The sequence below is a fragment of the Canis aureus genome, chromosome 16 (assembly GCF_053574225.1).
Source record: "Canis aureus isolate CA01 chromosome 16, VMU_Caureus_v.1.0, whole genome shotgun sequence".
NCBI lineage: Eukaryota > Metazoa > Chordata > Mammalia > Carnivora > Canidae > Canis > Canis aureus.
In genome coordinates this window covers 29,334,792-29,359,537 of record NC_135626.1, presented here as the reverse complement: position 1 = coordinate 29,359,537, position 24,746 = coordinate 29,334,792, and the positions used below count along the sequence as shown (strand labels likewise).

Genomic DNA, 24,746 nt, shown 5'->3' with positions numbered 1-24,746 from the left:
TATCCCTTCCGACTGCTGGCCCTGTGTCCTTCAGTCTCCAGCAACACATTTCAAAGGCACCAGCTTTAAGAAGGCTGCCCACTCAGCTCCCACACCGCAGGAGTCAAATCCCCCCACCACACACAAATGCACAAACATGGATGTGCATGCACACAGTTCTGCTTCTCTGATTGAATGCTGACTGATACCATAAATTAAATTCAATTATTCTTTAATGGATTCAAAGGTCCCCACAACTGGAATCTGCATGTGCGATAATGCCTTTCTGTTCTGTACATGTGAGCACCAACTTAATCAGATGCAGAGCCCTGGGTCACATCTCTCCTTCACTGTTAGCTTCAACTGTTGCTGAGAAATTTGAAAACAACTTGATTTTGTTCATTTGCTTTTTCTTTACTTTTATAAACAGTTAATTTGGATACCTGGATGCTATACACCTTTTCATTTAATCTTTTAGTTGGTAACTACAGATGGTACATTGATGGTTATAGTTTTTTTAAAGATTTTATTTATACATGAGAGACACACAGAGAGAGGCAGAGACATAGGCAGAGGGAGAAGCAGGCCCCCTTCAAGGAGCCCAAATGTAGGACTCAATCCCAGGACCCTGGGATCATGCCCCGAGCCAAAGGCAGATGCCCAACCACCGAGCCACCCAGGCATCTCTGGTGTTTATAGTTTTTAAGTAATTTTGCCTGATATTTAGTGAGTTTTGGAGGTTTTTTTGTTTTTGTTTTTGTTTTTCAGAGAGAGAGAGAATGAGGAGGGGTGAGGGGCAGAGGGAGAGGGAGTGAGAGAATCTCAAGCAATCTTCGTGCTGAGTTCGGAGCCTGACAGGGGGCACGATCTCACAACCCTGAGATCATGACCTGAGCCAAAATCAAGAGTCAGACACTCAATCCACTGAGCCACCCAGGTGACCCTGTAGTGAGCATTTTGGTTTCTGGATTCAGATCTTCAGTTCAGCAATGCTTTCCACTGTTTATGTGAACATTGTTTCAACTTTTTTTTTCTTTAAAGATTTTATTTAATCATGAGAGACAGAGAGAGAGAGAGAGAGAGAGAGAGAAAGAGGCAGAGACACAGGCGGAGGGAGAAGCAGGCTCCATGCAGGGAGCCTGATGTGGGACTTGATCCCTGGGTCTCCAGGATCACACCCTGGGCTGAAGACGGCGCTTAGCCCCTGAGCCACCCAGGCTACCCTATCGTTTCAACTTCTTGTTCCCACTTTTTGTCGTTTGGTTTTCATCCTGGGTACTTTTAACCAAGACTGCTGCCAGGTAGTAGCTAGCACTACTAGGGTGCTAATCATTTTGCAATGTATAAACCTGTCAAATCAATACATTGTACACCTGAAACTCACACAATATGTCAATTATATCTCAAAAAAAAATCTGGGAAAAACAAGACTACATCAATATTACTATAATTTTTGGTAAACTCTGAGTTAAATTTTTTTTGGTCAATATTTTTTTTTAAGTTTTATTTAAGTCACCCCTACCTACACCCAACATGCAGCTTGAACTCATGACCCTGTGATCAAGAGTCATGCACTCTTCTGACTGAACCAGGTGCCCCAAATTTGGTCAATTTTTGATGTTTCTAAAGCGTTTTTATTTTCTATAACTATCTTTTTCCTAATCTCCCCCAGTTACACCAGCTGCTGTTTCACCTTCTTATTGATGTCTTCTTGTCTGCCTCTTCATTTCCTAATTCCTGGACTTCATGTTTGCTCTAATCTCCTTGAGAGGGAGCAAAGTATTTAGACTTTCCTAGTATAAACCTTCGAAGGAATGTTCCTCATCTATCTTTTGTATCTCTCATTAACTTCCTCCATTTTAGTTGAGCGTTGGTTTTTTTGTGTGTTTTTCATGTTTGTGTGTTTGCTTTTTTGTACATGTATCTGTTTGAATGAGGGTGGTTATGGGAATCCTCTAATTCCCCATCCAGTTCATCTGGCTATTTCTTAGATCGTTCACTTACTTAGTTCTTATTTAGGAAGATTGGATGTTGTGGTTCTATATGGTCCATTTAGTCTTTCCGCTGCCTGAGGGAGGGAGTGCTGGCAGATTGGGCAGTAATTATTGGGAACGTATTCCCTGTATTCATTGTGTTTTCTGCTTCAGGTTGGACAACCAACCACTTTGGTAAGAAGCAAAGTCAAGAGAGACCTAGGGACTTCTTATTTGCTGGGCAGATTAATTATCTATTGCTGCATAATAAATTACTTATAAACTGCGACTTAAAACATTTATTATCCAATAGTTTGTGTAGGTCAAGAACCTGGGTATGGGGTGCCTGGGTGGCTTAGGTCGTGATCTAAGGGTCCTGGGATCAAGTCCCACTCAGGCTCCCTGTGGGGAGCCTGCTTCTTCCTCTGCCTATGTCTCTGCTTCTCTCTGTATGTCTCTCATGAATAAAAAAATAAATAAGATCTTTAAAAAAAGAACAAAAAGAACCTGGGTGTGGCTTAGCTGGGTCCTGTACTTAAGAGTCTCTCACTAGGCTGCCATCACAGGGTTGGCCGGGGCTATAGTTGCCTCAAGACTCCAGTGGGACCTGCTTCCAAGCTCACTCATGAGGTCGTCGGCAAGATTCTGTTCCTCACAGGCTGTTGTTCTGAGGGCCTTTCCGTTACTTGCCCTGTAAGCCTCTCCCGAGGGCAGCTCAGTGTGACAGCTTGCTTCATCAGTGCAAGCAAGAGAGGAGTCAGTGCAGCAAGATCAAGGTCACCATCTTTAATAAGTGATCTCGGAAATGCTACTTCATCGCTTTGGCCTGTTGTTCTTTAGGAGCAAGTCAACAGGTCCAGCCCACACAGGAGCAGAGAGGATTACAGGACGGCCTGAGTACCAGGAGCCGGACCGTCATCGGGAATCCTTTAGAAGCCAGCTACCATGGTGGGTTGACACTGTTTTCTCATACTTGCTTCTATCTTTATTCACCTCAGATCCCTTTCTGTCAGGAATAGGGTCGGTGGAGAAAGCATGGTGACGTGTGGTCTTTTGGGCTCTCCTCACTCCCCACACTGCTATGGTGGAAGAACGAGCTCACCAAAATGTGTTAGATCCCTCCTGATGCCTGCCTGCCACGTGGGAGGAGCAGTGGTGCGACCCTTAAGAATTGGCATCCACTCACTTTGCACCACACTGCATTCCTGCCTTGCAGGGGGGGGTTGTGTCTCAAACCTGCTCCTCCTCTGACAGTTTGGTCCAGATGAACAACATGTAACATCTACACTGTATCATAGCCTTGGAACATTTATTCTGTGCTAGACGCTCTGCATGGATTTTCACATCTGATTCCCCCAGGCTTCTGCAGTGAAGTACAATCATTTGTTGCCATTTTTTTAAATAAGATTTTATTTATTTATTCATGAGAGACAGAGAGAGAGAGAGAGACAGAGAGAGAGAGACACAGGCAGAGGGAGAAGCAGGCTCCATGCCGGAAGCCTGACGTGGGACTAGATCCTGGGTCTCCAGGATCACGCCCTGGGCGGAAGGCGGCGCTAAACCGAGCCACCAGGGCTGCCCCTATTTGTTGCCATTTTAAAGCACTAAAGAAAACCTAGGCTTGGAAAGATCACATAACTTGGCTGCGTTCCCACAGCTATGGGTGGAAGATTGGGAATGTAAGTGTGTAACCACCATACAAAGTTTCAAATGCTCTCAGGCAAACTCATTGTTTGGGGTTTGGTTTCAGAGAGAGGGTGCTTTAGGTTACTTTGTTTTCGTCCAAATTCATTTTGTGAACTTGCCTCATTAGTGATTACAAAGTTGGATTCAGATTCAACCCTTTTCTGGCAAGCACCATCCTAGGCAGTTTTCCCTTCTTGTTCTCCTGAGATAAAGATTTAATTATGCCCAATTTACAGATGAAGAAACTGAGACCCAGAGGTCACACAGCCCACAAGGGGCAGAACAAGGGAACCAGCTCATCGTACCTTCCTGCAATGGGTTTCTCCTCATTTTGCTGTTTTGTCCACTTAATGCCTTTTTACTTTAGGCCTATCCCTTCAAATATGCTTCTCTAATGGCTCTCTTGTGGCCTTATGTTCAAATCCACAATCCTTAGTAGACCCAGAAGACCTAATAGAATCATTCTCTTCAGCCTCATTTGGTGTCTCTCTATCCCTAGTTCTTTGCACTGCAGCATATTAGAAGATGGGTTTTTGGGAGGATCCTACATACATTGTATTTTTCCCTACCCACACTCAGAAACAATTTTTTTTTAAGATTTTATTTATTTATTCATGGAGGTAAATTTAAAAAAAAAAATTTTTTTTAAAAGGGATCCCTGGGTGGTGCAGCGGTTTGGCGCCTGCCTTTGGCCCAGGGTGCGATCCTGGAGACCCGGGATCGAATCCCACATCGGGCTCCCGGTGCATGGAGCCTGCTTCTCCCTCTGCCTGTGTCTCTGCCTCTCTCTCTCTCTCTCTCTCTCTCTCTCTTTCTCTCTCTCTGTGACTATCATAAATAAATAAAAATTTAAAAAAAATTATTTATTCATGGAGGGACACAGAGAGAGAGAGAGAGAGAGAGAGAGAGACAGGCAGAGGGAGAAGCAGGCTCCATGGAGGGAGCCCAATGTGGGACTCGATCCTGGGTCTCCAGGATCACGCCCTGGGCTGAAGGCGGCGGTAAACCACTGAGCCACCTGGGGTTCCCAAGAAACAATTCAAAAACAAACAAACCCCAAAACAAAAAAGTCAGCAGATAAGAAAACCAAAATAGATTGGAGGACATAGCTCAGTGTTTGAGTCAAAATCCACCTGCTAACTCCCAGTCCCCAATCTTGACCTTGGACCAGCCCACAAAGGGAAAGGTGGCCCGTGGAAGCCAGACACTGCCTCTCACTTATCCCAGTAGAGAGAGAAAAAGGAAAAACCAAATCCTGAGATCCAGCGCCTATGCTAGATTGGATCTACGCAGTCAAGAAATGCTGACCAATGTCGGTGCCCCACTGTGATGATGAGTACTGTGGCTCAGTTCTCCAACCTCCAGCCCACCCTCAAAGGCACCTTCCTGACTGCAGAGGTCAGAAGGCTAAAAATGTAGTCACAGACTCCTTTGTAGCTAGGGGTCTAGTTGGAAATAGGTGCAAATTTGATGGTGGCCCCTTTTTTATTTTTGTTGTTGTTGCCAACAGGTTGGGGTGTAGAAACATGAGATTGTTCTGCAGCAGCCATCCAGCACTCATTCTTGGAACATATCAACAGGCTCTTGTGGCAGTTTCTTGACTAAGGTCTCCAGGCCTCTGACTGGCAACTATGGAGGTCTGTGTTCAGGCAATAGTCCAGTGGAGGGCTTAAAGGTAGTAGCCCCACTCATGGGCCATTTCTCCTGGCTTCTTGGAGTGACCCTGGAGGCCTTATCCTAGAGCCAATTCTTCCCCTCCTCTCAGTCTTTCCAATGATGTAAGCACAGAAACCTGGTAAATCCTTTCCTACCCAAAGCATCTAGAGAGCTTTTTCTTTCTTGCACCAAACTTGAATGATACTGTAGTGCCAGAGCCTGACAATTAGCTTTTTAGATCATTGACACAAGTGCCTGCCATTAACTAAGCCTTTGATTGCCAAGGCATCCATCTTAAAATCGTTCATGTCCAATAAACACACTGCCAGCTACACACATAGATAGAGAGCCAGGCTGCCCCATCCATGAAGTTCCCCTTTTAGAGAGCCCGGGGTGACCTATATAACTGGCCACGTGAGTGTCCCTGCCTTTCCCTTCCTGGGCTCTAATTCTGCTCTTATGTTTTATTTTTAAAGTTATTCTTTTTCTTTTTCTCATGGAGATATAATGGATACACAACACGGTGTAAGTCTTAGGCATAGGATGCTGTTGACTTGCTACACTTACGTATTGTAGCATGCTTACAGCACAACGGGACCCAGCACCTCTGTCATGTCACAGAATTTTTTGAGTGTGTGATGAAAACAGTTACGATCTAGTTTCTTAGCAACTTTGAACTTTATAGTACAATTGATTGTAATTGCTATGCAGTGCATTAGATCTCCAGAACTTGTTTACCCGCTCTTATGTTTTAAATTCACCGATAAAGAGTGAACTCGTGAAACCTAGGTCCCCACACTCAACTCAGAAAAGGCAGAGTCCCAGGTCTGCTGCTCTCTATCCTTGATCTCAGGGTGTGGCCTTCAGGCTGTCATGCCCCCTCTGGGGCTTGTGAGTAATAAACCTCGTTTTGTTCAAGTTCCCTGAAGCTTATTGGGATGTGCATCTTTCAGTCCAGCCTCTGGGTTGACGCCAGTGGGAGGAGGGGAGGCGCACAGCAGTAGTAGGGGCCCAGGTGAGTGCTCCCAGGCATTCCTGGCTGGTGCCATCACATTACTGTCTATAGGCTGAGACTAACACAAAACAGATACCCATCAAATAACTCAACCTTCCTCACTGTGGAGGATTAAGGGTCAGAGGCCAAGAGTCTTTAGGGAAAACTTAAAACCAGAAATAAGGAAGAGGCATTTCTCCTCCCTACTCCAACAGCCAGCCCTGGACTGGTCACGTGCCCTTCTCGATGAGATATGTCCTGCTTCTCCCCACCTGGCTACTTCCTTACTTACCTTCCAGGTCTTGGCATAAACAAGACCCCCTCCCAGAAGCCTTCTCTGATCCCCCACATGAGGTTGAGAGTTCCCCTCCTAGCACCCTACCCATACTCTAACCCTCAGGCTCCTTGTGATGATGTCCTCATGTCCCTGGTGCAGGGAGGGTGTTCAGTGTTCATTAGATGGCTGGCTGGCTGGCATTCCGGGGTGAGGACGGAGGAAGGACACGATGGACCTCTTCCAGATTGGGAAGTGTGGCCCTCGAGCTTCATTCTTGGCTCATTGGAGTTTGCTCTGTTGCAGGCTCCTACCTACCTCATTTACTTTGGTGGGATTTCAACACTTAATGATGACACCCACTTTTTGTCTCATCTGTTTATGAAAATTTGCCACATTTCCTCCTTTCAGAAACTTGGCCTCCTTATTTGTGCCGCCCTTTTTCCAAGTGTTTTGGCAGATGAGGTTTGCCATAGTCGGATCTTTGGGAGTAGTGTCTTCAGTGACTGCAAGAAGGGCATTTCTCACAAGGAACTGTGCTGTGACTTAGAGCTGCCTGTTGTGAGGTTGGACTTTATGGAAGTCCATATCCATGCAGTGGTATTGATTATCAAGCAGGTTGTAGGTTGAGTGTGCCAAAGCCTTCTTTGCTGCAAAATGGATTTGTCTTATATCTTAGAGGACTTCAACTACCTGGACGAGCCCTCTCTGACTTCACCTCCACGTTGTCCCCAGATTAATAAGACTCTCTGTCATCTGGTAAAGCTTCTGATGTAGGACTGTCCCTGGAATCACCATTATCTTTTTCCTCTACCAGGCAATAGAGCTCTTCAAGGGAACAGAAAAGTGTCTGACTCATCTCTATATCCCAAGCACCTGGCCCACATCCTGACAGGTAAAGAGGACTTGATAAATATTAGCTGAACTGAAATTGTGGGTATCATGTTGGAAGCATAGAGCCTACCTAAGAAATGGAGAAGGCTGCCTTTACAAGAAAGTCTATCTCCCCTTTCACCCATCTCTCACCACACTCTGAGACCTTTCGTGGACTCCTGCCAGGTGCTCCTTCTTTGAATGATCTGGAGAGCTCTGTCTGGTTGACCTGTAGCATGACCTGATGTGGGAAATAAAGGCAGAAGGAAATGTAGATAAAATTAAATGTCCTTATAACCTGTAGCCAGTTGACAAATACTTGAGGCAGGCAGAGTATAAAGTTCCTCCAGGAAACTCTCAACCCTTTTAATGTTAATACTTTGCTAGAGGGGAAAACAACCTTAGCTTGACAAGAGCCAGGCCTCCAGTACCTTGTAATAGTCTTCTTTACCATATGAACATCCTTTTGGAACTTCCCTTTGTCTTTACATCCCACAGCCCCAAAGTATATAATCAGTTGCTCCTCAAAATCCTAAAGCAGCAGCTCCTTTCTGCCCACGAGTTCTATCCCCATGCTTTAATAAAACCACCTTTTTGTACCAAAGACATCTCAAGAATTCTTTCCTGGCTGTTGGCTCCGGACTCCAACAATATTCCAAATCTAACTGGGAACCAAACTTGGGTTGCACTGTTTCATTACCTCAGGGTCTTGATGAGGAGTTTCTTAATATGTCTGGTCTTGGAGATACATAGGATTCTGATCAGGTCATCAGCAGACACTTTGGTTTCATTAAGTGAAACAAGTTTTCATAAGATCCTTTTTTCTTAAAAATGTGTGACCTTGAAATAATTTTTGAAAAAAAAAAGTGCCTTTCCTACCTTATCATCTTAAAATTTGCATTTCTGACTACTATACCATGTGAACAACTATCATTTACTGAGCACCTGCTGTGTATGAAATGCTGGGCATTCATACATGCCTCATTTGTCTTATTTATTCTTTACACTGACATCATGAAATGGACATCTTAAAAAAATCATCCTATTTATGAGGAAATCAGTTTAGAAAGATTAAGTATAAGCTCTTCTAGTTTTGATCCCTAAGGAAATTTAATTTTGATATGTTTTTAAACGTCATGAATTTCTATTTTATGCCTGTTTAGTGGGCAGAATTGAATAGTATTGCATAGAAAACTTTCCAGTGATTGGAGCTTCCAGACTGGTGAAGAAATCAACGTGCTGAACAGGTGACATACACAGAGGATATGGAAGCTCCGTGCACCTCACCCTGCCCCCATACCCCACCCTATGTATTCCTTCTATTTGGCTGTTCCTGAGTTACATCCTTTCTAATAAACCAGTAATAGTAAATAAAATAATAACCACAATATCTTTCCAGGTACTTATGTAAATTTTATAGTTCCCATTTTCTGGACTCAGAGTTAATTCCATGAAATTGATTTTTTTTAAAAGATTTTATTTATTTATTTATTCATGACAGAGAGAGAGAGAGAGAGAGAGAGAGAGAGCCAGAGACACAGGCAGAGGGAGAAGCAGGCTCCATGCAGGGAGCCTGACGTGGGATTGATCCCGGGCCTCCAGGATCACGCCCTGGGCTTAAGCAGGAGCTAAACCACTGGGCCACCGGGGCTGCCCCATGAAATTGATTTGTAATGGTTGATGTCATTCATCTTTATGTTTATGTTAGCCTCTCTTTACATTTACTGCCACAAGCATTCTTTATCTACAACAAGATAATATTTTGAAATGCTAATACTTGTGATTTTTTTCTCTGTCTTACTGAGTGTATGGCCCTTCACCAAATTATCCGGGGACATCTAAAATGCCTGGAGAGGGGCACCTGGCAGGCTCAGTCCAAGGAGTATGCAACTCTCAATCTCTGGGTTGTGAGTTCAAGCCCTACAATGGGCATGGAGTCTACTTGGAAGGAAGGAAGGAAGGAAGGAAGGAAGGAAGGAAGGAAGGAAGGGAGGGAGGGAGGCCTGGCGCTATTAGAACAATGCAAATAGAGGCACCTGGTTGGCTCTTGGTAGAGCATGCAACTCTTGATCTTGGGGTCATGTAGGGGTGTAGAGATTACTTTAAAAAAATTAGGAACCATAGCTTTTGATTTGCAATATAAAAGAAAAGGTATTTGAGAAAAAAAGGCCCTGCAAGGAAAGGGTGGAGAATGTGTGCCTTACACACAGATGGTATCAAAGATCTACAAAAGTGGAGCCTAATTAAAGTGATGAGGATAGATCCAAGGATAGAGATTGAGGTTAGTAAAACTCTGGCAATAGGGAACTCAACTCATCTTGAGTTTCTGCAGAGGTCTGAAATAGAATGGTAAATTTGGGATCAGTGGTGTATAAATGGTGCATTGGTTGCCTGTCCAATATTAATTCTCATTTTCTAATTGAGATGTAGTGGATATAACAATGTGTAAGTTTAAGGTGTGCAACATATTGGCTTGCTACATTGCAATACATTGCAATATGATGACTAGAGTACATTAGCTAACAGCTCTTTCATGTCACATAATTATCATTTCTTTTTCATGGGGAAAACGATTAAGATCTAATCTCTTAGCAACTTTGAAGCTTATAGTATGGTTGACTATTATCACTATACTGTGTATTCAAGCTCCAGAACTTATTTACTAGTTGCAAGTTTGTAACCTTAAACATCTCCCCAGTTCTCCCATCTCCCAGTCCCCGGTAACCACCATTCTACTCTCTGGTTTTATGAGTTTTATGAGTTCTTAAAATTCCACATGTAACTGATTTCATATGGTATTTCCCTTTCCCTGTCTGACTTACTAGCTCACTTAGCATGGTACTCTCAAGGTCCATCCATGTTGTAAATGGCTGGATTTCCTTCTTTCTTATGGCTGAATAATATTCCACTGCATATATGTAAATTCTCTTCATTCTGTCAGTCTCAAATTTGTTCAGAGTGAAGTGTGCCTCATTGAAGATACCTTCTCTGACTCCCTGGCTGCTAGGAATGGCCAGCTTTGCCCAATGGGAGGGAAGGAGAAGTAGGTGGATAGTTTACCAGCATACTTTATACAAAGGGATAGATGAGACTTGAGTGCAGTTTTGTCTTTTCCCCATCTGCCCCAAATATAAACTTGCTAGAGGCAGAGCATCCATCTTTCTTAAGGCAAAAAAGAGCATGCAAGTGCAAGCTACGTGTGAGGATGGTGGAGAAGAACAGGAGAGGGACAATGATGACATTGTAGAGCTACTGTGCCAGTCCCAGATCAGGTAGTCTTACTAGAAAAATAAGCCCCTCTTTGGTTAAGTTATAGTATAATGACTTTTTCTGTTGCATGTAGGCAAATGCTACCCTGCTACTGATGACTGCTGAACCCAGGGGGCCTTTTTGGAATTGCCCAGGGAGAGTCTAGACTGTGAGGAGAGAGGGAGGCCTAGTGAGAATCCTATGGGAACTTGAAACATGTAACAACCTGACAGAGGAGGCAGACTTACAAGAGAACTTGGAGAAGTAGGAAGAAACCTGAAATCAGTGTTGAGCAAGGAGTGCTTGGAAGTAAGCGTCTCCAAGACCAGGAAGCAGAGAGGTTAAAAGAATCATCTCATAGACAAATTACCTGGATTCAGTCCTGGCTCAGGTCACTGCTACCCAGGTGATCTGTGTCTCAACCTCCTCTTCTGTAAAATAGGGATAATAATAATAATAACCGGGATGCCAGGCTAGCTCAGTCTATAGAGCATGAGACTCTTGACCTTGGGGTTGTAAATTTGAGCTCCACGTTGGGTATAGAGATTACCTAAAGAAATATACTTTTAAAAAAGAATCAAAAGGTATATTGTAAGGTTATTGTGATGGTTAAGTGTGAAGGGCATACAGTAAACCCTCAGTGAGCATCAGCTGCTATCATTGTTAATCATTCCACAGAAGAGGAAGGTGTTTTAGTTTTAGTTTTTGTTTTGGTAAAGGCTAATCCCTCGAGAAGCCTGCAAATGGTGTTATCCTCCACAGAATTAATAAACATTAGTCATCAGATGGGCCTAATGAAAGGCCGTTCCCTCTGGGGTGGTACTGAGTTCCTCCTCTGAGTCTGGCTGGCTCATCCCGTGATGGTACACTGGCACAACATTTTCCATTTATAGAGGTATTCAGAAGCATTTGTTGAACCCCTTCCATGTGCAGGAACCATGTCGGATGATGGTGGGATGCAGAAATGTACGATACAGTGTGTGCATGTGTGCATGGGTGGGAGGACCCTCCTGGACACCAACAGCAGCCACAACCTTTTTTCTGCCGGGGTTGAACCAGGACAGATGTGACCCTCAAGAGACACCTCAGGAAACCTGAAGAGGAGGCTAATTTGGCATAAGGCAGAGCCAAGAAATGGAGAGCAATAGAGTCCCAACGTAATGATATATTTGAACCCTGTATCAAATAATATTTGAAGGGAGAAGTATTCTCCAAATTTTTCCTGTGGAATCCAATGAATTCCTTAAACCATTTTGAATTATATTTTCCTTCACTTGCAACTGAAACAGCCCTAAATGATACAAGTGGTACCTAATTCATATTTGCCTCCTGCCTTAAATTTCACTGCTTTGTTCAAAGCTGTTAATGCTTAATTAAATGAACTGTTGGCTTTGCCTAGCCAGCCAGTTTCAGAAACTGGAGTAAATCCTAGGTACTATTTTTTACAAAATTATATTATGGAAAATTTCAAGCAAATACGATAGTAGAGATGATAGTATAATGAGCCACCATGTTCCCATCACTCTGGACAATGATCAACTCATGGGCAAACTTTTTTTACCTATTCTACATTCCACCACCCTCTCCAAAATGGATTATTATTGTTTATTTTTTGAGAGAGAGCTAGAGAGAGCACACGATTGGGGTGAGAAGGGCAGAGGGAGAGAGAATCTTAAGCAGGCTCCATGCCGAGCATGGAGCTCAATACTTGATGCTGAGATCATGACCTGAGCTGAAGTCAAAAGTTGGATGCTTAACTGACTGTGCCCCCTCCTAGGCACCCCCCAATGGATTATTTTTAAAGTATATCCCGTGCTTTATTTTATTTGATCAGTGTGCATGGGTCACAGGACATCACTCTAATTGCCAAGGAGCAGATGTAGTGGAGGTCTAACACCCTTGAGACCCCAGGACTTCTCCAGCAGAGGATTTCCCTTGATGCTGGCAAGTTGGAACGGTGACTTCCCATTACAAGTGGTGTTAACAATGATGCTGGGATGCCTGGGTGGCTCAGGGGTTGAGTGCCTCCCTGCCTTTAGCCCAGGGCGAGATCCTGGAGTCCTGGGATCAAGTCCTGCATCTGCTCCCTGCATGGAACCTGACGTGGGACTCAATCCTGGGTCTCCAGGATCATGCCCTGGGCTGAAGGCGGTGCTAAACCACTGAGCCACCGGGGCTGCCCTGTAAACCTAATTTTTAACAGAGGTATAGTAGTTCATTAAGAACATATTCCATAGTTGATGTGCCCATTCCCTCACATTTTGGTATTCTAATTCCATTTTGTTTGTGTGTGTGTGTGTGTGCAGTTATAAATAACCATGTGATTAATAATGGTTTTGTTTAAAACTTTTTCTGTATTTAGAAGTATTTAATTACTATGAACTACCAAAAGCAAAATTACTGGTCAAATAATATGAATATTATAGAGTGGGGCATTTCTTTCTTTTTTTTAAAGATTTTATTTATTTGACAGAGAGAGTGAGAGAGCACAGCAGAGAGTGGCAGAGGGAGGAAAAGCAGGCTCCCCCGCTAAGCAGGGAGCCCAGTACAGGGCTTGATCCCAGGACCCTGGGATCATGACCCAAGCCAAAGGCAGACACTCAACCGACTAAGCCACCCAGGTGCCCAAGTGGGGCATTTCTTTCTTTCTTTCTTTCTTTCTTTCTTTCTTTCTTTCTTTCTTTCTTTCTTTCTTTCTTTCTTTTTTTTAAGATTTTATCTATTCATTCATGAAAGACACACACACAGAGAGAGGCAGAGACATAGGCAGAGGGAGAAGCAGGCTCCATGCAGGGAGCCCGATGTGGGACTCAATCCTGGGGTCACAACCTGAGCCAAAGGCAGATACTCAACCACTGAGCCACCCAGGCATCCCTCTAATACTGATTTTACACCATCTTGTATTGTTCTATAATAATCTCAAGAGCCATTCTAATTTTTTCAAGATAAATTGATAAACACTGATGAATTTTAAGAATATAAGCCCTAGAGTATATGACAAAGAAATAGGATTTTTAACTGGGTACACTGCTGTCTAGAAAAAAGAACTACATTTGCCAGCCTCCCTTGTAGTGCAGCACAACCATGTGACCAAGTTTTGGCCAATGAAATAGAAGCAGAAATATTCTCCTGTTGGTGGCTCAAAACCTTTCCCATTAGGTCTTTTTTGCCCTCTTTCCCCCCTTTTTTCATTTTAGTGGCTAGAAAGTGCATGACAGCTTTTGGGGTAATGAGCATAAGGACCAAAGCACAGGCATAGTTGGGAGAAAAGCTGGAAGAAACCAGGGTCTCTGAGGACTCTGAAGTACAGAGCCACCATTCCACTTTTCCACCACTTCCCTCTCTTCATGGGAAAGAAAGAAAGTTCTATTTTAAGCCCTTGGTAGTTTGGGTTTCCTACCACATATGGCCAAACCTAATTCTTTTTTTTTTTTTTTAAGATTTTATTTATTTATTCATGAGAGACACACAGAGAGAGGCAGAGACAGAGGCAGAGGGAGAAGCAGGGTCCCTGCAGGGAACGATGTGGGACTTGATCCCAGGACCCAAGATCACACCGTGAGCCGAAGGCAGATAGATGCTCAACCGCTGAGCCATCTGCTAAACCTAATTCTAATACAGTGTGGTTTTAGAAACTAGGAGTGGCATTGCTACACTCCATTTCATAAGCCCAGAGACATTGGGAATTATTGCCATGGGAAGCATTTCAAATGTATTTTCAGACCATATCATTAGGTTTAGCTTCTTAAAGTATTCCTGGTCCCAACACAAAATCTAGTGTCAGCAAGCAGGTAATTCCAAGTTAAACTGTGAGATTCACGACGTCCAATTTCTAATATAGTTGCCTTGAATATAAGGGAAAAGAAAGGACTTGGGACAGGGTAATCTTCTCCCAGTTTATCTTGTTTCCAGAGATTACCATCCCCACTCCAAGAACTATTAAAAGGCCCTCTTGAGAGAACTGCAACCAAAAATAAAGTGGCATTTGGCATCTTTCTGGGAACACATTTAACTCTGCTCCTAGAAGAATAACCTGTTTTAATTTGCTAAAAAGCTCAAGTCAAATCATGTTTTCATCTGGGCTGGGAAAAGGAAAACCACTGACAAAATATTTTAAAACAACAATGCCAATCTAAAAAGCAAAATGCCAAGTTCAAATAAGGTTATGCTAGAATGTACTTCGGTTACAGTAAATCAAGTCTGCTGAAAACACACTTTGGGAGTCAGATCTAAAATATTAGGACTGGGACACCTGGGTGACTCAGCGGTTGAGCGTCTGCCTTCAGCTCAGGACATGATTCTGGAGTTCTGAGATGGAGTCCCGCATTGGGCTCTGCATGGAGCCTGCTTCTCCTCCCTCTGCCTGTGTCTCTGCCTCTCTCTGTGTCTCTCATGAATAAATAAATAAAATATTTTTTAAAATAAAAAAAAATAAAATAAAATACATTAGGATTGGGGAATCAGGGTTTTTTTGTTTGTTGTTCCTCGAATAAAAAAAGGATGGTTACTGGGCACCTAGCTGGCTCAATCAGTAAAGCATCCAACTCTTCATATCTCGGTGTTGTGAGTTTGAGCCTCATGTTGGGTGTAGAGATTACTTTTTTAAAAAGTTATTTGTGGGTGTGGTGAAGGGAGGTGCAATATATTGCTGTGATGTTTAGAGGAATCCTAGTGCTTACTCCTTCCTGCCAAAGTTCGAATTGGTCAGCAGTGAAAATCAGGGTCAGACTCAAAAGCAAAGAGCTTCACTCAGATGATTCTCTCCAGAATTAAATAGTAGCATCAAGTTAGCTTAATTTGATGTCCTCTGGTGTGCAGAGCTCACTCTCTTTTCCAAACTCCCTGCATGTTGTCCCCTCTACCAAACCAAGAATGATGGCTCTGGCCAGTTTCTGCAAGATTCCCTCTTCCCACCTAACTCGCTATGGACTGAAGCTAGGTTTGTGCGCAGTCAACTCTCAAGTGAGCCGGAAGAGAGGCTATGCAGCGTGTGATTTTGCACTGGCAACGTGTTAACCTGACCCAGCCATCCTCCTGCCAGTATGCACACCTCTGGACTACTCCAGGCAGTTGCTGCCCATGTGGGGAAAGCAAGCAAACAAAGTTAAGTGTTGTTTTAGGCAAAGCCTGACAGAGGTAGCAAATCTGTCTCAAAAGAAATCATGCAGGGGCACCTGGGTGGCTCAGTCAGTTAAGTGTCTGTCTTTGGCTCAGGCCAAGATCCCAAAGTCCCCTCTCCCTCTGCCCCTGTTCTCTCTCTCTCCCTGTCTCTTGCATGTGCTCTCTCCTATAAATAAATAAAATCACACACACACACACGCACACACACAAAAAAAGAAATCGTGCAGTGCATCCCAAAGCCAATATAATGAAAACATTCAACCATCCTCAGCCGTTCTCCTGTTATGATAAATAATTAACTTTCAGCAGGTCAAATTATCTATTTATGTGTGGACTTTAGAAGGTTTCTGGTAGGGATGCCTGGGTGGCTCAGCAGTTGAGCATCTGCCTTCAGCTCAGGGCATGATCCCGGGGTCCCGGGATTGAGTCCCATGTCGGGCTCCCTGCATGGAGCCTGCTTCTCCCTCTGCCTCTGTCTCTGTGTCTCTCATGAATAAATACATAAAATCTTTTTTAAAAAAGGTTTCTGATATTATGTCTTTTTCAGAATAGGTATTTTACCTCTAGGGTAAAGGAGAACCTGGCAATGAAATCTATACTCTCTTGGGGAGCAGGGGAGGGAGAGGTAAGCCTTGCATTTAACTTTAATTGGTGATGAGTTTTAACATTCTATTCCAGTGTGTTCAGCCAGGATAACGGCTCATTATTAACCTGTGCTTTCTGAAAGCCACCTGCCTGCTGCCACAGCACAGGGAAGGGTGCCTTCATTCCTTGCTCACTTTCCCTTTAAGAGTCCTTCGTATTTCAGCTGGTAAAGTTCCAAGTGCCCTCTGGACTAATTGGCACAATGTGAGAATTTTCCAATTTGGAAGAGAAAGAGCCTGTTCTCCAGGGAAGGCTCTTCAAGGTAATTGCTCTCTGAGAGATTCCTGCCACTACCTTTGGCAGCCTTCACCAGAGACAAATCCCTCTTGCTGTTAGGAGGAGCTAGAAACCCACAGATGGAAAAATAAAAGTTTGGGACACACTTGCCAAGACCTTTGAAGCCAATGACCTTTAAAAAGGGAGGAAGTGGAGAAAAGGCCAGTACAGGCAAAGGCAGTTGAACTACCCCCCACCCCCCACCCCACCCCACTCCACACCATGGGCACCACAGCTCTGGCTAGGCTTTTCCAACATCCTCTTTCTAGAGATCTTCATTTCAGTGAAGGCAGTGGGAGGTAGAGGGAGCTCATGCATTAATCAGGATTCTAAGCAGGGGTGAGAACAGCACTTATTTGGAGCAAATCCTTTAACAAATCACCTGGGCTGGATGGAGGATGCAAAGGATGTACTATATAAGAAAATGCAGTGGTTGGGGTACTTGGCTGGCTCAGTTGCTAGAGCGTGGGACTTTCGATCTCAGGGTCCTGAATTCAAGCCCCACATTGGGTGTTGAGCTTACTTAATAAGTTAAAAAAAAAAAAAAAAAAAGGTAGTGGCTACGCCAGACAAGGCTCTTAGAGGAATCTGTGTGAGCCCAGGGGGTGAGGGGGAAAGTGAAAAGCAAAGACACAGAGAAGAGAGAAGTCCTTTCTGGGCTACCATCTGCCACCCCGGACGGCAGGGGATATGTGTGGGGAAAAAAGCCAAGGTGGGGATGCCAAACAATTGGGTGGCAGGCTGGAGAGAAGTGCTGAAGAATGAAACTAGAATAATGGTTTTCTGTGAGTGGTGGGCTGTGGGTCCCCTTCCCCAGCTGTGCTTTCAACCTTCATTCAAGTAGATGGTGTTCCCTGTTATGTGTGTGGGCGAGCACAATCTTTCTGGAAACTAAGGAGGCGCTGAGTCCCACAGTCTGTTGACATAAGGTGAGAAAAAGAGAGAGAACGGTGCTGGATGCAGGAGGTAGGAAAGCCCCAGCAGGGCTGTGGCACTTTCGTTCCTCTGTGAGTTCACATCACAGTCCTGGCAAAATGGCAGGAAGGAGATGGCAACCAGAGGTGTTCAGGGGTGGAAAAATGGAGGCCTGGAGCTGAGCTGAGGGACAGCCCCAAGGTGAGGTGGCCGGGCTAAATATGGATTCAGCACTGCCAAACCCCAGAGCTCCCCATCTCCATGATCTGGGTAGTCCTGTCCCTCCTCCTGGACAGCGCTTTGGAACTATTGCAAGTAGCGCCTGAAAGCTGCTGGCCTCTGGTTCTGTTGGGAGGAGCATAGCACAGGCCATAAACGGGTGTGTTTGGGAGCAAGATTCTCTGGGTTCGATTTCTAGCACAGGTATTTACTAGACCTTGGACAAATCATTCTGATTCTCTGTACTTCAGTCTCCTCATCCGTAAAAGCAAGACAAATAACCGTGCCCTCTTTATAGGATTATCAGGGGGGAGTAAATGAAGTTATGTACATATGAATTTTAGCACAAGGTGATAAATATTAGGTGTTATTTTTATGACTTTCTAACAACATAGGACCATGCCATGAATAACATGTTTTGATCCTATCATTTTATCTATCTTTCTGACCCACAGAAAGAATTCAGATGCTAGAGTCCAACAGATTTGTTCCAATCCCAGCTCTGTCCCCTCTAGCTGGGTCACTCTGGTCACGTGACTTAACCTCCCTGTGAAAGGGGTGAAAAACACATCCCCTGCCCTGCAGGGTTGTTGGGAAAATAAACTCCCATGGAAAGTGTCTGGCCACGTCCTGTTCATCTGGTCTGATCATGAAATGGCCCAGTGGCTCCCTTGTCCCACTCCGCATGACTATACATGCATTCTATTTTTTAAAAAATATTTATTTATTTATTCATGAGAGACACACACAGAGAGAGAGGCAGAGACACAGGCAGAGGGAGAAGCAGACCCCATGCAGGGAGCCTGATGCAGGACTCAATCCCAGATCCCAGGGTCACGCCCTGAGCCGAAGGCAGGTGCCCAACCACTGAGCCACCGAGGCATCCCTCCACATGCATTCTAAATGGCTCTGGGGGCTCCTAGACTTTTCAGACTTTTCCCACATTTGGTTAAGTCTGGCTGAGGTTAACCTCACTTGTTGGTAATTGTTCCTCTCTGTTTGTCTGGACATGCCATTAGCCTCAGCTTTGCCAAGCAGGTTGGCTGAAATAGGACTGGGTTAGTTCAGAGGTTCAGGCTGTCTCAAGAAGCACGAGGAAATCTAAACTGGTGGGAAACTCTAAGTCAGACACATTTATTATGAACCGTATGTTTCCCTCTCTTGACCAGCTCTGGGTTGCTGTCCATGTGAGCTGCTCCTCCTCTGCTTCTGGGGACCTCCCCAGAGGCTGTCACTGAATGCTACCATCTGTACTCTTTACTCCTTGTAAACAAGGATGCCAAGCCCCCATTACTGCCCCTCCGGAAGGCCTGATTTCCCTCAGGGTGTGCATGGGGACCAAGATGTTCTATTTGGCTGTTGTAAGAGTGACCACAGAGAGCTGAAGGACTTGGGAACATATATGTCCCTATATATGTGGTTAAGATGCATTACAATTGCCCTAGAAGCATGTATCTGGGGGTTAATGGTGGCTGTCTGTAAATTTAAATGAGAGATGACACAGTTTTATCCTTTTCTTAAATCTGTATTTAAATATAATCTTTTATACAATGAAAACATATGGCTTTTGCAATTGGGGGAAAATGACTGTTAAGGACAAAATAGGCATACTTAGCTGGGAAATCCATTCGAAAGGTGTTTACTAAACCTATGGTATGGCCAGCCCCGGGCTTAGCACTGATTGAGCAAAAAGGATAAGGAAGACTCATGCACTCAAAGAAGCTGCAATGAACTGAGGAAAGCCTTCAATAAATAAACAAGTATGTCATGGCAAATTGAGATGCATGCAACAAAGGAAATGGCCTGGCTGCTGCAGTTGACAGTGGGAGGAGGCTGTGGGTGATGGAACCTACTTTTTTTTTTTTTTTTTTAGATTTTATTTATTTATTCATGAGAGGCACACAGAGAGAGGCAGAGACATAGGCAGAGGGAGAAGCAGACTCCATGCAGGGAGCCTGATGCAGGACACCATCCCAGACTCCAGGATCACGCCCTGAGCCAAAGGCAGATGCTCAACCACTGAGCCACCCACGCATCCCTGGAACCTACTTCAGAAGGTGGTTAGTAGGTGCCATGGAGATTCAGAACTGAAGGCAGAGAAGGAGTGTGCAATGCAAAGAGTAGGTGGAGAGGAGTTCCAGACACAGGAAGTGCCTGTGGGATGGTCCTATAGGAGGAGCAAAGTTGGCACTCCAGCGTGTTTGGGGAGTGGAGGTAGTATTGCAGAGGGGCAGAGGCCAGCTCATGCAAAGCCTCTAAGCCTTGGCAATGATTTTGCTCTTTATTCCAAATGCAAGAGGAATCCATTTAGGAGGTTCTTGAAAGAGAAGAAAGAGGCCAGAGCAGCGTCAATGGAGCCAGATAGAGGTGCTTGGGTTTAGGGCATTTTGAAGGGAAAACAAAAAGACAAAACATGCTATTGGATCAAAGGTGGGAATGAGAGAGAGGGAGGTGCCATAGATGGCTTCCTGTTTTCTGGCTTGGAATTATCTACCAAAGTGAAGCAGATTGTGGGAGGAATAGGTTTGGGCATGTTAAATTTCAGATGTCTGGGTTTATTAAAAAGGTGGCATTTAGAGGTGACTCAGTCCTTCGATGTGATGAAGTGCAATGCAAACAAGAGAAACAATTCACTAAATTGCTTTGGCACAACTTAACAGCTTTATAAAGGTTTAGTTCCCTGTTTACAGAACTATTAAGGATGTTAAAATGTCATGGATAATGTTCAGTTGTACTTTATTTCATTTTATGGGTGATAATATGTGCTATGGGGGCATTTGGTAGTTTTCATAAGGGTAATGGGTATAATCCTCATGAATGTCAAAGATCTACTATAGAGGGCAGCCTGGGTGGCTCAGCGGTTTAGTGCTGCCTTTGGTCCAGGGTGTGATCCTGGAGTCCCGGGATCGAGTCCCACGTTGGGCTCCCTGCATGGAGCCTGCTTCTCCCTCTGCCTGTGTCTCTGCCTTTCTCTCTCTGTATCTTTAATAAATAAATAAATAAAATCTTTAAAAAAGAAAAAACAGGATCTACCATATAGATACACTACACAGTATCTTGAACTGATTTCCAATACAACTTTATGGAAAATGTTAAGTGGCTAGTTGGTGTGTGTTCTGTGGATATGCAATAGTTATCCTTTATTTAGCACTTACTATGTGCTCCACATTCTGTTATATACTCTATAAATATTTCACCTGAGCTCCACATTATTTATCATCCATTTTATTTATTTATTTATTTATTTATTTATTTATTTATTTATTTCCATATCATTATCTTTAATGTCCAAAGTTTATAATATAAGGGCCAGGGCTTTCTCCCCAACTCAAGTTTATAAATTTTTGATTGGCTTGTGAGGCCAATAGGGATACTTTTTATTGTCTAATTTGGTTTTTGGGAAGACTTTATTCAGGTGCTCAATGGTCATCTGATCAAATGGAATTATGTTCTTCATCTTCTCGAGCTCTTTTTTATATTCTTCAATCCTGGCCTTTGAAAGAGACAAAAACTCAGCACAGCTTTTCATGTCTTCTTTTTCCTCAGCATCCACCTGGACAGTGTATTTATCCTCTGGCACAAGAAGGAGTTATCAGGACATTAAACTTCTTCTCAAAGTCATCTACCAAGCCAGCCTTTGCCACATTGGCCTTACAGTAAGCCCAGTCAATAGCAGGTGGTTTCTCAGGAAGAGTAGCCAACCTGGAGGTAAGTATCTCATTCCAGGATTTCAGGGAGTTGGCAATGGCCTTCTGGTTTCAGGGTATGATCTCCCCAAAAGCTACCCAGTCAATGGTTTTTAGAGCAAGTTTTCACCCGGCCATCTTGAGATCCTTCACTGACCCCAGCAGCCCACAGTCCACAGCCTATCATCCATTTTACATGTGAGAAGAAAAAGCTCAGAAAGGTTAAGTAACTTGCCCAGAGTCACAGAGCTAGGAGGGGGTGGAGTTTGTATCAGACCCAGGTCTGAGCTGACCAGAAAGTTCAGATTTCTATGAAGCAGGTATTGCCCTTGGTTACAGAATGGGTAAAAGAGGGATTGAGGCCAAAGTGGGATTGAGAATGAGAGAGGTTTATTGGGAAGTGACACCCACAGATGGGCAAGATGCAGTACAGACCAGACAAAATCTCTGCCAGCCCAGCATAGAGCTCTGAAGCAAAGACTGCCCATTCAAGGGGGCCTGCATTGGGCAGAGATGGGTGGACCCTTGTACCACTACTTCAGCTCACCCATCAGCAGGGGAGAGCATGCCATGATCTCAGGTTGAAAACTGGTCTGGCCCCTCAAGGCTGTCAGTGAACTGCACTCCTTGCATCGGGCATTTAAGATCTCCTTAAATGGAGATCTGAGCAGTGCATCTCCTCATCTGTCACATGCTCTAAAAATTGCCAGTGCTCCTTTCATCCAAGAGAAGGGTGTGCATGAGTTATCTATTGCTGTATAACAAATTGCCCCCAAATGTAGAAGCTTAAAATAGCAAGTATTTGTTATCTTACAGTTTCTGTGCATCAGGAGTCCAGGCATGGCTTAGGTGGGAGCCTCTGGCTGAAGGTCTAGTGTGAGGTTGTTGTCAAGCTGTAGTTGGGGTCACCATCTCACCTGAAGGATCAACTGGGAGGGTAATAGGCTTCTGAGCTCACATGCATGTTTTTTGGCAGGCCATGGGCCCCCATCACTTTGGCCTCTCCACAGGACTACCTCATGACATAGCAGCTGACTTCCTCCAGGATAAGCAGCCCAAGAGGCAGTGAGAAAGAGGACCCACAGTAGAAGTCATGGCTTTCTATAACCTCCTCTTGGATGTGACATCCCATCATTTCTACCACATTCTGTTTGTTAGAATTGAGTTAGTAAGTCCAGGCCATACTCAAGGAAGATACAAGTACAAGAATACCAGGAGTTGGGGATCACTGGCAGCCCTTTCAGAGGCTGCCTCCCATAGCATATTCAAATAAATAACACTAATGGGGGATGCCTGGCTGGCTCAGTTGATGGAGCATGGGACTTTGATCTCAGGGTCTGAGTTCAAGCCCCATGTTGGGTGTAGAGCTTACTTAAAAGAAAAAAAAAGCAAAAAACAATAATGACAATAGTAATAAGTTTACCCACCATGTGTTGAACATTTGCTATGAATTAGAGGTGGTACTAGGTCCTCACCATATCACCTCATCCTTACTCCTTTATTTTTATTTATTTGTTTGTTTGTTTAGATTTTATTTATTTATTCATGAGAGACACAGAGAGAGGTAGAGATATAGGCAGAGGGAGATGCTAGCTCTCTGTGGGGAGCCGGATGTAGGACTTAATCCCAGGACTCCGGAATCATGCCCTAAGCAAAAGGCAGATGCTCAACCACTGAGCCACCCAGGCATCCCTATTTTATTTATTTTTAAGTAGGCTCCAAGCACAACATGGGACTTGACCTCACCACTCTGAGATTAAGAGTCACATGCTCTACCAACTAAAGCAGCCAGGGGCCCCCTACTCTGTTATTCACTTAGGATTCATCAGCTAGCAGGCGCTGAACTGCTGAAAACAGAAAGACAAATGAAGTACACTTCCTGTTCTTGAGGTGGTCATGTCCAGAGGCATAATTTATTCAATTTTACAAGGGAGAAAAAGAGGAGCCACACTGTTGGTAAGTAAGTGGCTGAGCTAGGAGGCTGAAGCTGGTCCGTGTGACATCAGGGCCACTAATATTTGTGAAGATCACATACTCCTGAATTCACAAGCTTAAAAACATCGTTAGTCCAAGAACAATTTTAAGGATGAAACAAGTCACAAAGAATATTTATATGAACTTCAGAAACAGAAGCTTGTTTAGTGGTGGGGTTGTTTAGACACACTGAATGGAAAAGTAAAAAATGATTTCCACAAATTAGGGTGGTGGCCATCTCTGAAGGGAGGAAGGGAACGTGGAGGGGTGGGTGTACAAAGGGCCTCTGGAGAGCTGAGTACTCTTCTGGATCTGGTGGTGGCTGTCCAATTTATCATGATACATGTAGCTGTACATATGCTCTGTTTACTCCTCTGTATGTATGACATAGTTTACAATAAATAAAACTCCAGTAAAAAACAATTGTGTCATGAGGGATGTTATTGGCCTGGTGCAGGCACTTGTGATGGCAGGTAAAGAGCTCTCTTCTTCAGACACACAAGGGGCATAAAGGTCTTTTTGCCTTCTGCAAATGTCCCACACAGGTGCACCTGCAGCCTGGCTCACCACTACAGTAACATGCATTATACCCAAAATAAATTGTGAGGAGGACAGTGCTTCATCTTCATCAAGTGAGATCATCTTGCCATTTAAGCCAACATGTCCAAGCATTCCCAAAAGGACTGCTAAAGAATGAGACCCTAGTCATGTTTTAACAGTAGCCACTAGGAGCTTTCCACAGCAAAGAGCAACTCTGTACAAAAGTGTGAGGGAAAGCTTACTCCCTGGGTACTTCCAATTAATGACGTTTTAATTTATTCTCTTTCTGAGCCTGTCAAAAAAACAGAGTGGGGGCAGGGCACCTGGTTAGCTCAGTCAGAAGAGCATGCAACACTTGATCTTGGAGTTGTGATTTTGAGCCCTACATTGGACATAGAGATTACTTAAACAAACAAACACACTTAAAAAAAAAAAAAAGCAGAGGGAACTTTTGGGTTGGATTTAAGTTTGAGACTCTGGAGCTAGACCAGTTGGATATACACAAGAGGAACTTGGAGGTCAATCTCTGTCCATGAAGAGGGTGGGGAAGAAGAGGGGGACTGGGAGGAGATATCCTTTCTCCTTTGGGGATTTTGAGCTCTTTCTATCCAGTCCCACCTTGGTCAAGATGGAACTTAGCTTTCTGAATTACCAGCCCTCTAGATGTTTCCTGGGCTCATGACAGT

General features: G+C 44.0%; 1 protein-coding gene and 1 long non-coding RNA gene across 7 annotated transcripts in view; one reads left to right on the top strand and one right to left on the bottom strand.

Annotated features, from left to right (window-relative positions):
* Window positions 1-24,746, bottom strand: part of LOC144286304 (uncharacterized) — a 90,303-nt gene that overhangs the window by 15,446 nt on the left and 50,111 nt on the right. Inside the window, exons 4-6 of one of the 6 annotated variants that reach the window (XR_013354356.1) lie at window positions 11,055-11,115; window positions 7,589-7,676; window positions 4,427-7,212 (exon numbers count right to left, since the gene is read on the bottom strand). Coding sequence is in view for 3 of the 6 variants with exons in the window: in XM_077852600.1 (XP_077708726.1) it covers window positions 7,109-7,212; window positions 7,589-7,676 (192 nt within the window). In the remaining 3 variants the exon portion in view is untranslated. The other 5 variants (XR_013354357.1, XR_013354355.1, XM_077852600.1 and 2 more) reach the window with 5 other exon arrangements.
* Window positions 800-24,091, top strand: LOC144286305 (uncharacterized). Its single transcript, XR_013354358.1, has 3 exons — window positions 800-2,900; window positions 7,380-7,457; window positions 21,407-24,091. It is a non-coding gene; the product is annotated as an uncharacterized LOC144286305 (long non-coding RNA).